This window comes from Polypterus senegalus, chromosome 12 (assembly GCF_016835505.1).
Source record: "Polypterus senegalus isolate Bchr_013 chromosome 12, ASM1683550v1, whole genome shotgun sequence".
NCBI lineage: Eukaryota > Metazoa > Chordata > Cladistia > Polypteriformes > Polypteridae > Polypterus > Polypterus senegalus.
Genome location: NC_053165.1, coordinates 85,410,433 through 85,425,117, shown reverse-complemented (window position 1 = coordinate 85,425,117; position 14,685 = coordinate 85,410,433). Strand labels below are relative to the sequence as shown.

Sequence of the window (14,685 nt, the reverse complement as noted above, 5' to 3'; positions counted from 1 at the left end):
GGATGAAAGAATAATGTTTTTTTATTTTTAAGACAATAATGCTTTCACTAATCAGTTTTCATTTAATCAAAACTGGCAGCTGAAATGGAGGTAGCAAAATGAGCTCACAAATACGAGGCTGGAGACAGGAACGAATAACAAACAAACTAAAACCAATCGTCAAAAGCCCAAAACACAAAACAAAGTCGAGAGTCAAATAAACCAACAAGGGGTCTTTACTTGCGCATGTCTGTAATTGCTTGCGCTATCCATCGGCACCATTTTGTGTTTTTTCTAATAGGGACTTTAGTGTTGAAGATTGCAATGTGGTTGTGAGGGGTGACATCAGGGGGTCACGGAAGGCGTCACATCACAGGACAAGGGGGTACACCCTTGTGTTCAAGTTTGGTTTCCCTCAAAAGACTCTTGAGTTTTCTTTAGTTTGTTCATTTGAAATACAATTTAGTTTTTTGAAATTTTTTCTGTCCTGGACACCAATTTACCCCTCTTGTTTTTAGGCCAGATACGTGCATTACTCTGGCTTTGCTCGTCTCACTCCCATTATTCACTACGATTTCTGGGTTTGTGTCTTACATTCTGGGATTAGTTTATTAGCTTCTTGCTCACCCGATTCTGGCTTTAACTCGCTTTCCCCGACTTTGCTCTATCACCTGATTCCATAATTAAAAACTGCTGCTGTCATGCGCAGCCCATACAATAATCCTCAACTGAAATAACTGAATTCTGGGTAGTGCTTTGGGGAAACCTGCATATAGAACTCTAAATTTCTTCTTGCCCCCTGCTTGCTTCGCTTGCCAAAACGCCCCCCCCCAGGCATGCTACCCTGTTTCTGCCGCGCTTGTTGTGAAGGGGGGTTGAACGCACGTTAAGGGGATGTGGACGGATCAGCTGCTGGCTTGCTGCTCCTGCTGAGCGTCAATCATTTAAAAGCCTGTACAGCAGCTGTCCTTTTGTCTCACTGCCTTGTCTCGCGGGAGGAAACAGTGTCTTCCAAGAAGATCACGTCCCAACCCAAGATTTTTTTTATTATAATAGAGAGATACAGTGACCCCTCGCTATATCGCGCTTCGATGTTCGCGGCTTCACTCCATTGCGGATTTTATATGTAAGCATATCTAAATAGAGTGGAACCTAATTCGTTCCAAAACTGTGGTTGTAACCCGATTTGGTTGTGACCGGAAGTAATTTCCCCCATAGGATTGTATGTAAATACAATTATGCCGTTCCAGACCGTAGAAACTATGTAAATATATTTTGTTTAAAGATTTTTAAGCACAAAAATAGTTAATGATACCATCGAATGCACAGTGTAATAGTAAACCAAATGTAAAAACATTGAGACAAACACCCAGGCTTCCTGCTCAGCTGCTCAAGATTCTCTCTCTCCCTGCTTCCTGCCTTCTCCTGCAACCTCCCGTTCTTTCCTGTTCTCTTCTTTTTCCCTTTCGACTCGCACTTCTATTTATGAAGAGGATGTGGTAGTCGTGTCAATCAGCAGCTCCTGGGAACAATTACGGATGCGGACCGCTTGTCACCTGTGCACTTTGGTGAGAAACGCCCACATCATGAACTCCTCTGGAACCGCTTCGGCCACAAACCACCACGCCGACTCGCTAAGCCGCGAGTGTGCTGATTATTTATTAAAACCGGCCTTTTTGACGGGAGCTGTGGACCCGCTATACCACAGGAGGAAGCTGGGTGGAGAGTCCCTCTGCACCGAGAACAATGTACAGTACAGGGAGAGACTGAACACATGCAGAAATCATCGGCGCGTACGAACCGTAAGGGAAACTGGCTTGGTTGTCACCCGAGTGTGTGGTCGTGAACAGATGCAAAAGTTTGGCAAACTTTTTAGTCGTAACCCGATTTGCACGTGGTCAGAGACGTTCGTGCCCTGAGGTTCCACTGTATATATCACGGATTTTTGGCTGGTTCGCGGATTTCTGCAGACAACGGGTCTTTAAAGTTATGGTACATGCTTCCTCAGCTGGTTTGTCCAGTTGATTTCATATAAGGGACGCTATTGGCAGATGGCTGAGAAGCTACCCAATCAGAGCATGTATTATGTATTAAATAAAACTCCTCAATGATATACGATATGCTTCACTTGCAGTGCTTTACATACTTGAAAGCCCAAACAGCACGTATTAATTTTTGATTGTTTGCTTTTCTCTGTCTCTCTCTCTCTGACATTCTCTGCTCCTGACAGAGGTGTGTGAGCAGAGGGGCTGCTCACACACTGGCCTAGAGGATACGGACGCTCCTCTAAAAAATGTTGAAAGACTACCTTCACATTGCTTCCTTACTTGCGGCTGCTTTGTCGCGTGGTGCTTCGCAAACTTAAAAGCCCGAACTGCACCTATTGATTTGTGATTGTTTGCTTTTCTCTCTCTCTCTGACATTCTCTGCCTCTGATGCGCACCCCTTTGAAGAGGAAGATATGTTTGCATTCTTTAAATTGTGAGACGGAACAGTTTAAAAAGAGACAAATGTTTGTTTGCAGTGTTTTACAGTTCCTGTCTCTACAACCTCCTGTGTTTCTGTGCAAATCTGTGACCCAGGCATGACAATTTAAAAATAACAATATAAACGTACGGTTTTTACTTCGTGTAGGGCTCCGGAACGCAACCACTGCAATCAAGGAGGGATCACTGAATATAATATGCCCTCCATAAAACATCCTTTTTCCTTGATTTACCCCTCTGCACTACAGTGTAACATTACATATCAAACAATTCCAATGAGATCAACAGTGAACATTTCAGACTTTCATTTCAAGGGATTTGGTTACGTCCACTATGTCGTGTTCTCCAATCAGGATTTATGAACTCTACTATAAGCTCATGGGACCACAGACCCTACATATATGCAGTCAGATGAACTGATGTCATGCAGCACATCACTGTACTCCAGGTGAGGCCTAACTAAAACGTCACAAAGCTTAATCAAAGTGTCCTTTGACTTGTAACTATACACATACGAGACTTGTACTTCCTAACCTTCTTACCTTTCTTGACAGCTTCTGTGCACATAGGCAAGTCCACTAGGACTCCTACGGCCTTCTCGAAAGGTGCGCACTTCATATTGCAAACTCAAATCAAACATTTCTACTTCCTCCATGTAATACTTTACATTTAACGTATATACTCACGTTTAAGTTCTCCCCCAGATAAGTCGGGCTTGATTTTACTGTTCAATTTCCGGTATTTTATAATGTCGGTCAAATAAGTCAAATGTGGAAAATTCAAGCTATTGATCCAAGAGATTATGATATGCCAACGCCCATCAGAGAGTAACCACGGAGGACACTGCCTTTTTATTTCTACATATTGTGCCTACGTGACCACCCGGTAATACCCAAACTATTCCGAAGTGACGTTTGCACCGTTTTGTGTTTTTTGTATCTCACACCTTCATACACCTTTATCATAAGAGCATCCCTTATCTACGATGAAGCATTCGATCAGAAGAAAATACGAAGCTGGTTTTAAATTAAAAGTCGTTGAAGTGGCGAAAGAAATTGGTAACTGCGCTGCTGCAACAAAATTCAATGTGTCTGAGAAACTGATGCGAGATTAGAGGAGGCAAGAAGATGTAAGAAAATAAATAAATAAAATGAAGTATCTCATTTTGAACGGGTGTATAAGTCGGGGTCCGATTTTATGATCGATTTTTCAGGTTTCAAGACCCGACTTACACACAAGTTTATGCGGTACTTATGCTACATTTCACCTACCTAAGCTCAAACAATTCCGATATGATAAAGTAGACTTTTTCTTTTAAGTAGCTTGTCATTTGCATACAATTTTGGTCTCATAGCACTTTCTCTACGTGGTCTCCCCCCATTTCAGGGCACCATAATGTTTGGGACAATTGGCGTTACTGGCGTTTGGGATTCCTCGGGTGGGTTTCATGGCTTTATAAGATACCTCGGCTAGAGTCTGTAGCTGCGATTGTTCAACACGAAGACAAGAGCTGTGCCCATGAAAGTCAAAGAAGCCATCATGAGGCTGAAAAAACAAGAAGAAAAACACTGGAGACAAAACCTTAGGGTGACCTTAATCAACTGACTGGAATATCATGAAGAAGAAAGAACGCACTGGCGGGCTCAGTAATCACAAAGGGGCTGGTAGGCCAAGGAAGACCTCCACTCCTGATGACAGAAGAATCCTCACTGTGGTCACGACAAAGCACCCAACGCCTGTCTGACAGATCAGAAACGGTCTTCAGCGGGCCGATGTGGAAGTGTCAGAGACGGCTATCAGCAGAAGTCGTCAAGAACAGAAACACAGAGGCCACACTGCAAGATGCAAACAACACAAAAACAGGTCGGCCAGCTTACAGTTTGTGAAAAGAGCCTGCAGAATTCTTGGAAAAGGTCTTGTGGACAGACGAGACAAAAATGAACCTCATCAGAGTGAAGGCAAAGTGTGGAGACGAGAAGGAACTACCTAAGATGAAAAGCAGACCACCTCATCTGTTAAACATGGTGCTGGGGGTGTTCTGGCTTGGGCATGTATGGCTGCCACACATCCCTTTCACTGATGATGGAACTGCTGACGTCAAATCCTACAAAGAACTCCGAAGTGGATAGAAACCTCTGATCTGCTCGAGTTCCAGTAAATGCCTCCAGACTCACTGGATGGCACTTCATCTTACAAGATAATGATCCAAACCTGCTGCAGAGGCCAAAGAGGAGTTTGTCAAAGTTAAAAAAAAAAAATGGAAAATTCCGGAATAGCCAAGCCAGTCATCGGATTTAAATCCAATTGAGAGGACCTTCCATATGCTGACGAGAAAACTTAAGGAGACGAACTGAAGACTGGCTGCATTTAGAGGCCTGGCAGAACATCACCAGAGTGAGGTCTTATGAATCGCAGACTTCAAGCAGCCATTGCATGCTGGGATATGCAACAAAGAATTAAATAGGACGACTTTAATAGACCTGCATATTGTTGTGTCCCAAACATTATGGTGGAGATTATGTAGAAAAAGTGGTGTGTGACTGAAATGTATGAAAGTTGACAATAAATACGTCAACCACGTCTGAACTGTTTGATTTGTAAATTTAAACTGTGGCGCATATGGGGGATAATCAAGGAAAAATGTGCCCCCCAAAATTAGGGTGGGCACCGTATGTACATAAAAATTCAGGCACTTTTAATATAAATATGATTTATCATTTTCCTGATGGGAAAAGTCCAGCGACTGACGCAGCTATAATCCCTTCTGTTCTATCCGTAGCTTTAACCACAGCTATGGCCGAGTCAAGGATCGCAATTTGTGGCTTTTCTGCCATTCAGATATGGAGGAGCGGGAGCAAAACAAGAGCCGTGTGAAATAATATAGCTGCCATTTGCACCCACCTTGGAAAGGCATCAAAACAGTACGTTTTCCTGGTGTCTGGGAAAGCCACCCGTAGTCCCGACATGAGAGGAGAATGAAGAATAACAGCTGCACATTCATAGCGGGCGGCAAGGTCAACCGTTGGGACGGTGCCAATGCTTTGTCCATACAGTATGATGTTCTCAGGGCTGATCTTATACCTATAAAAAAAAAAAAAGAAATTAATATCGTAATATTACACAGTACTTGAACAAAACATAAAATGTTAAAAACAAGAAACCTTCAGACAGCCCATATTAGGAGAGAAATACTTAATGCCCAATGGAGTAATTTATTTACATGAAATGGCTCTGAAAAATGTGCCATATGGTTGCAGGCTGCCCCCTAAAAAAGTAGTGAGTGGACAAGAGAATCCACATCAAGTGCAAGCTAATAAGAAACATGAAAGTATTTGCTGCATAATTAACGTGACTCGTTTTGAAAATGTCATTAGATATTTATGCACAGATGATGAATTCAACGCATGAATGGCCTGCTTCATGCCATACACGTTTTTAAGAGAGGGTAACAAAGTAATTCAAGTAAGGCGGAAAGGAAAAGTAGCCAAAGAGAAGAATGACGGACAAAGAATTATTATTAGGGCATGAGACAAAATTTTGTTGTATCGAATTTCGCAGTCCAAAACAATACAAAACGTGGCCTTGAATCGCATTTCGTATGACATTACCGTATGAGCAAAAAGGAACCACAAAGATAAGTGAAAAATGCCTTTCATCCAAAGCAAGGAATTTCAAAACTAGAGCTACACCCTGACAAACTGAGCGCACGGAGGAAGAACCCTTTATTTACCAGCTGTATAAGGAAGTGAAGGTGAAAGTTGTAGGTGCAAAACACAGACATCCATGTACGTGAAAGTGGGCTCGGAACACAAGTTAAGTGTTTCATACACAGGCTTAATTTAGAGAGTCAGGAGTTACATGAAGGCAACACTCCATCCGCAGGTTTGTTTTTAAAATGAACTCTACTGGAACCAGCAGAGCACAAACTTGAGGCCATAAGCTTAGGTACACCTTGGAGAAAAACCCTCAAACTTGAAATTCTCCATCTTCTCACACATCATGTTACCGTACAACTCATGCGTTAAGTCGATTAGCGTATCAACTTAAGAGAGTAAATCAAAAAGTAAAGGCAATTTGAAATTACGCAGTAACCACAATGGATAGATAAGCCATTGTGAAGATGTTGTAACACATACACTGCGCAATGCTCTGCCAGCTGAAGGCCAATACATAGTCACAATGACTTATGGGTAGTTCCAACACACACAGCACAAAGCTCTGCCTTTAATTCCAACTGAAGTCAATACAAAGTATGTAGGATGGCTCATGGGTAGTTCAAAACACATACACAACGCAGCGCTCTGTCGTTAAGACCAAGACATGTTCACAATGGCTTATGGGTAGTTGCAACACATACACTGCACAATGCTCGGCCATTAATTCAAGATGAAGGCCAATACATAGTGACAATGACTTATGGGTAGTTCCAACACAGAAAGCAGAGCACTCTGCTTTTAATTCTTGTTGAAGCCCAATACATGTTCACAATGGCTTATGGGTAGTTCAAACACATGCACAGAGCAGCGCTTTGTCATTAATTGAAGCTGATGCCCAATACATACTCACAAAGACTTATGGGTATTTCCAACACATACAGTGTAGTACTCTGTCTTTAATTGAAGTTGATGCCCAATGCACAGTCACGGTGGCTTATGGGTAGTTCCAACACACAAAGCAGAGCACTCTGCTCTTACTTCTAGTTGAAGCTCAATACAACACATTCACAATGGCTTATGGGTAGTTGCAACACATACACTGGGCAATGCTCGGCCTTTAATTCTAGCTGAAGGCCAATACATACTCACAAAGACTTATGGGTATTTCCAACACATACACAGTGTAGTACTCTTTAAATGAAGATGATGCCCAATACACATTCACAATGACTTATGGGTAGTTCCAACACACACAGCACAATACTTTGCCTTTTAATTCCACCTGAAGCCAAATACAACATATGTAGGATGGCTCATGGGTAGTTCGAACACATACACAGTGCAGCGCTCTGACATTTATTCTAGTTGAAGCCCAAAACAACATATTCACAATGGCCTATGGGTAGTTGCAACACATACACTGCTCAATGCTCTGCCATTAATTCTAGATGAAGGCCAATACATAGTCACAATGACTTATGGGTAGTTCAAAAACAGAAAGCAGAGCACTCTGCTCTTAATTCTTGCTGAAGCCCAATTCATGTTCACAATGGCTTATGGGTAGTTCCAACACATACACAGTGCAGCACTCTGTCATTAATTCTAGCCGAAGCCCAAAACAACACATTCACGATGGCTTATGGGTAGTTAAAACACATATACAGCACAGGGCACTGCCGTTAATTGTAGTTGAAGCCCAATAAAACACGTTCACGATGGCTTATGGGTAGTTCGAACGCACACAGCTGTCAAGTCTACTTGAAGCCAAGGTCAAACACACATGGATGTTCCGCTGTGGGACTGCGCCATTGTTGAACAATGCTTTGCAACCGAGATTTCTTTGGGCAAAGGGAGTGCCACCTGTTGAAATGAAACAGACACATTCACCAGTGTACGGCCCAAAGTTGCAATCAGGACAGTAGTAGCGTGTTTCTTTTCGCATTTCTGTTATCATTTATGTTGCTTTAATATTGACAGTGTCTGATCCACACGATCGACAAACTCTTTGTGTTATTGTAGGCTACCATGACGCAGGACTTAGCGACTTCCACGTTTCCCCCGACACGAACACTGATGTTTGCCACATTGTGAACAGTGCTTAGGGGGGTTACTGTCTTGCTCCTCCTTCCACTTGACTGGAATAATTTTGTTTTTGTCACGCAGCTACTGTCGCTCCCTATGACCAAATTCACCGGACATATCATGGTGGTTTGGTCATATAGTGCTGTATCATGCATCAGTTTCACCTTCCATGGCCATGTCTGATGATCAATTCATATTGTCATTGTTATCGCTCAATTCGAGCAATGGTACAATTTCAGTTCCACCTAAAACTGCCTTTATGGCTTTTCGTTTGCCATTGTGTTTTTAGTTGGAGATTCCGTCCCACTCATGAATATTGACAAAATACCGTAGCACAGCAAAACATAAAGAAATACTCATGGTTTATTGTAGCATGATGTTATTTTAAATGGAAGCAGAATACTGGTCCCTGGCTTAAAAACGTAAAGCTGATCATTAAACGTCACCCGATTACAATTCGTGGTTAATCGTAATTGAACAGAATTTCAAGTCCGAGTCACACTTGGGGTTAAAGCAGTACTTTAAGGACTGGCAAATCTTCACTTGACATTCTCAAAAACAGAGGTGAATAGGGATTGGCAAGAAAAGTTGGGCTATCCTCCTCGTCAGGATTGTTCTCATTTTCTTATCACTCACAGATTTTCCACTAGCAAAATACCCGCACTTCGCAGTGGAGAAGTAGTGTGTTAAAGAAGTTATGAAAAAGAAAAGGAAACATTTACAAAAATAACGTAATATCCCTGACCATCTCATCTTCGTTGTCAACCGTTGTAAAGATAACAGGTTTCATTCATCGAAAGTGTTCACTACCCAAATCGGTACTCGTGAATCTAAGATGTTTAACAGGCATTCCCGGTATGAAGTTGTGGATTTGCCTGCGAATATTGAGCGTCAGCGTGTCAATGAACGTAATTTAAACTTAAGCTTTACACCTTGCTTTCCTATTGATGTGTCTACAAAGGCTTGTTCAGATTCAGAGGGTTGTTCCTTTCTTACTGCATCAATAAACAGCTCGTCTTCCTCTTTATCTGAGACATCACACACTGCATGCACGGGTTTACCTTTCCCAGTCCTGCAAACTTTAGCGAAGTGGTTCAATTTACCACATTTTTCACACTGTCTTCCTTTAGCTGGACATTGACTTTTTCCACCATGCTCGTATGCTTGTATGCGTCACTCGCTTCATATTCTGTTGCTGCCTTCTCAATTGTGTAATGTGTTTTTTTGCCCAGCGCTCTTTGGAGCTCTTGCTTGTTCTCTGCGTACTGCGTTCACAGTCAGTTCACGTGAGCCGCTCAGAGTACATGCATCGAAGGTTCTCAGCTGTGCTTGTGCTATCTTGTGCGATCTTGCGATGTCCACGGCTTTATTTAATGTTCGCTCAGACCCGGCACTTAAAAGTTTCTCTCGCACTTTCGCGGAGTTTGTGCCAAACACTAGTCTATCCCTGACCATCTCATCTTTGTTTGCATAAGCAGAGTCCTTCACCCGTGAATATTTAGCAGCAGCTTGTCTATTGGATTGCTGCCGACGGACGGCCTTATATGGGCAGGCACTCAATTACATGGGAGGCGTGACGATGAGGGACGCAACTCCGCCTCACACGGCGACCGAACTGCAGGCTATGGCCGTATATATGTACGTAAGTAGGTTCCAGTTATGACCGTTACGTGTAGAATTTCGAAATGAAACCTGCTTAACTTTTGTAAGTAAGCTGTACGGAATGAGCCTGCCAAATTTCAGCCTTCAACCTACACGGGAAGTTGGAGAATTAGTGATGAGTGAGTGAGTCAGTCAGTCAGTAATGGCTTTGCCTTTTATTAGTATAGATTCATATTGAATTAACGCATCGTGATGCCAGTCCAGTTTGTGCCCATCCTGTGCATTTGACAGTAAAAATCGTAGAGCTGGGCAGAGTTCAGCTTTTCCAACTGTTCTCAGTCTCAGCCTGTTTCTCACTAAAGTATTATTTATTTTTATAAAAACCGTTAAAATGATTTGCTGTGATCACTTCTTAGACGAATCTGCCTACTGCAACATCTTTTTCCAATATGCGTCTTGCAATTTTGTTTTTAATTTTCTTTTTCTTCGGTTTCTTTTGTGCTGGTTTGGGCCACTGTTTTGTGTTTACAGCTTTGGAATGACATCTTTAGATGTTTATTTGATCTTTTATTATTACTTTGAAACAGTTTCTTCCTTTAAGGCTTATTGATTTAAATAACTGGAAGGAGGTCTTTCAATTTATATTGACTGTTTGCAATTTTCCGATTCTGTGAACTCTAAAAGAAATTGGACACCATTGTATCCAAACATTCTTCAGAACCACCAACAGAGAGGGCAGTGAAACAGAAATGCTTTTCTAGTCTAAGCCATTCAGTGACAGTTTCATTTGTTTAAAATAAAGGAGTCAGACATCCAAAAATGTATATTTTAATCCATATTTTTTGCTGTAGCTCATATCATTAGTTGTGTCCATTTGTTTTGTAAAACTGAGGAGTGCAGCGGTGATGGTGGAGCCTCAACACAACACAACGTCTGCGTACACATACAGGATGATTCAAAAAGATTCATCCGAATTGAAGATAATTTATTTCACTTGTAAATCATTACAGAACAATGAAGTAAATGGTAAAACGAGTATAAAGTTTATTACGTAATTTCACAATTGCTCAAAATGACCCTCATGCAGCTGTACGGACAACATCAACGCGATGCTCAATCGAGTACAGGATGAATCTGACTATGTCGGGTGTCACTGTACTCGCGGCTTTTTCGGTGGGATTTTGGAGATCATCCTGTGTTGTTGGGAGTGTTGACAGTCAGAAACTATATGACCCCCCCCCCCTTTCAATTGGTATGTGATTGGTTCCTAGGAGCCTCACAGTTGTAAAAATATGGCACTTTTGAAAATCGGGTGAATGCTTTTGAATCACCTTGTACTTCGGTTCACTCCACGCAAAGAGGTAAAATGTTCAGCTATTCTTCATCTCTGAAATGTTACTATTGATAAAGCCGACGAGCATCTACTTAAGAAACTAGACAAGCGAGAAGAGGCCGTTCAGACCATTCGTCGTTCGTTTGTTTAGCTCACAAGGGGCCAAAATCTAATCCAGATTCTTCTTGAAGGTTCTCGCGGTTTTTGCTTCAACTCCAAGACTCGGTAGTTCGTTTCTGATTCCCACAACTCTTTACGTAAAGAAGTGCCTCCCAGCTTCAGTCCTAAGCGCACTTCCTCTTCACCTCCACTGGTTAAGTTGAAGAAATTCTGCTGGATCTCCTTTATCAATGTCTTTGAGGGTTTTGAAGACCTGGATGAAGGTCCCCACGCAGTCAACACTAAACAGTCACGGTACGACATGTCCTTAAATCTTAAGATGCACCTGGTTGCTCTCCTCCTCTGCACAGCTTCAAGTGCTGCTCTGTCTTTCAATCGTGTGTTGACCAGAACCGCACATAGCACTCCAGATGTGTTTAGACTATGTAACAGACTAGTGAGGCCACAATGACCCTCGATTTCTATTCATTTTTATGATCGATCGATGGATAGAAAGTGAAAGGCACTATATAATGTAACTAGCCATGTGCGCCCAACTACGTTGCGCGTGTTAAAGTTGTCTGTGAAGGGCTCTCTGTTTAAACGCGGCTGTCAGTCGTGAACTGCGCTGTTCGAAGGCTACACATTCAGAAAGGAGAAAACTATCAACGGGAAACATCTGGAAATGCACTGAATATAGGATTGGAAAATGTTTGTCTCGCTTAGAAGTTCATGCATTAATTAATTGGATGTTTCGATATTCTTGCTTTCGCCTTTTTATATGTTCAATCATTGCCTTTGGGCAATAAATTTTGTGTAATAATTTTGTTGCGTTTCCCTTTATTCGATGCGCCCAATTGAGGTCGCCCTTTTGAAGCTCGCCTTTTTGTGCGCGCCCTTATTGAAGGATACCGTGTCGGTTGAACATGAATTCGCGGACAAACAACGATAAAGATCCAAATGAAGATTATATATAGAGATTAGTTAATTTAAAGCACAACAATTTGTTTAGTTTGAATGTCTGTGTTTTGAGGTGTGACTGGCGTACTACAGTCTTCAGTAGTATAAGCCTGGAAGAGATTCTTAATGCAATTAGGGCTGTGCGATATGACCAAAATCTTATATCCCGATATTTCATTTCATATCCCGATATCACGATATAGTACATTTTCTTTGTATTCAGTGAATAGTTTATATAATCACCACTTCTTTTTTTTCATTTAAATTAAAAAAAATCAAAAATGAGAAGTACTCAACTTGTAATTATTTCTGTTCTTTTATTTAGAACATTTGAGCAAATGTTTGACTTAGAATGTAAACATAAAATGTTAATGTATCAAATATAAAACACTTTTCAAAAACAAATTACTAAAGGCCCAATATAAAATACTGCTATATAAAATGCCTGACATAAACAAAATGTGAACTGTAGCAGTAATAACTCTCACAACATATATTAAATATAAAAGGATCAAAGCACTAACAGCTAAACTATATAAGGCCAATAAACCCTTTAAACAAAATAAATACAAGTCTAACATTAACTGTCAAAACCAAATGTAAACATTGTACTTCAAACTGTAGCAGCAATAAGGCTTACGACAAAAATATATTAAATATATAATATTAAATATAATATTTTTAGGCTACATTCTAGTAAAATGTTAATTTGCACATCGTAGTGTGGCAAATCCCCGTTAATGAGTTACAGCTGATCGCCCCGTGTGTGGGACTGGACGGCGCTGACGTGTTGATGCCGTCCAGCCCCAAGCACGGGGCGATCCGCGGTAACTCGTTAACGGAGATTTCCGTGTTATGCAGTTGTGGCGTAAGCGTAATTTTAACAAGATTAACGCTGACAGCAAACGCTGCAGGGAAAATGATGCCTTAAGCAAATTGTTTTGGTAGCAATTAATCTTCCAAGCTTTTAACATGCTCGTTTAAATAGTACCTTTACAACTGTAATATCCTACGTGGCCTGCCTCTCAGTTGTAAACTCTCTGCATGCTCGCTCACGTGCTTTTTGCGGAGGTGGTAGAAGAGGTTTGTCGTGTTGGAGTCTGTGGTAGCGATCGGTTTGCAGCATAATTTGCACAGTACCGTTTTCTGGTCCGTGTCAGACTCTTCAAATCCAAACCATCTCCATACTACAGAGGTAGCCCCTCGTTTAGGAACAAGGTCCTTCTGTGTGGAGCTACCTGGTGTTGCCTCGTCTTCATCAGCCATGCTAGTGTGTCTGCATCCACGTGGTGGCCATCAAAACAATGAAAAAAATATTGCCGTAAACAGTTTATTTTGCGACACCACGAAACAAACGATAGTGTAATGTGCAGCGATAGACGTTTTCATATTGTCATCCGATATATATCGTTATATCGAACAGCCCTAAATGCAATGCCTATGTTTTAGCTGTCTCTCTACTGCCATCTAGTGCTTCTTCTTCTAATTCATTCGCGGACAAACAAAGATCAAGATCCAAATGAAGATTATATATAGAGATAGCTTATTGGATAGAGAATATAGATGAATGGATAGTGGTATAGTAGGCAAGATAACAAGAAAGGAATTGGATCGATAGATAGATAGATGCTTTATTAATCCCCAAGGGGAAATTCACATACTCCAGCAGCAGCATACTGATAAAAAACAATATTAAAAAGAGTGATAACAATGCAGGTATAACAGACATACAATAACTTTGTATTATGTTAATGTTTACTCGCCTCGTTTCTGTATTAGCCGCTAAGCGTCTTTCTTCGGAGGTTTCCTTTTGCCGACGTGCTCACCTCGCTTGTGTTATTAGTGGCGGTAGGAAAAGAAAAGGAATACCGTTTTACCGAAGTGCCGGCCTCGTTTCTGTATTAGCCGCTAAGCGAGTGACTCTTCCTTCGGAGGTTTCCTTTTGCCGACGTGCTCGCCTCGCTTGTGTTATTAGCCACTAAGCAAGTTTTCTGCCTCCTCAGAGGTGGAGCCCTTACCCAGACTGTGACGATGCGGGTTCGGGCTCCACACTCCCATTTGATTTTTGGAAGCATTTGAACCCTACACCGTCGATAATGTTACCGAGTGAGCTAGTCAGTGTAGGCAATAACAACTGAGCAAGGGGATGGTTGACAAAAGTGCATAGCGCTTTTATTCAAAGAGTCAACAAAACAGGTGTTCAAAATAAATAAAGTGCAGCACTTCAAAGTTCTTCAATAAATAAATAATCCCACAAAAGAAATGTGGAGGTTAAAACCAATAAATAGAAAATCTTCTTAAAACAACGAGGTTAAAACGATCAGGAAGCAGTCTTTAAAAACAATTGACAAACCCGGTGCCTTCTTTTAAAACTAGCGTCTCTCCTGCTTCACCCATCCGGACCCCGCAACAAGGGAGACGCTCTCTCTCTGCAGCTGACGTTTCTGCCTGCATCTGCTGCCAGTTGCCATACCGATCCTTGGCTCCG

General features: G+C 41.6%; 1 protein-coding gene across 1 annotated transcript in view; it reads right to left on the bottom strand.

Annotated features, from left to right (window-relative positions):
* The window catches only part of abhd17c (abhydrolase domain containing 17C, depalmitoylase), a 73,877-nt gene that overhangs the window by 25,919 nt on the left and 33,273 nt on the right, over positions 1–14,685 (bottom strand). The window contains exon 2 of the mRNA XM_039772746.1: positions 5,367–5,546. Within this exon, the coding sequence (XP_039628680.1) occupies positions 5,367–5,546 (180 nt within the window). The remainder of the gene's footprint in view (positions 1–5,366; positions 5,547–14,685) is intronic.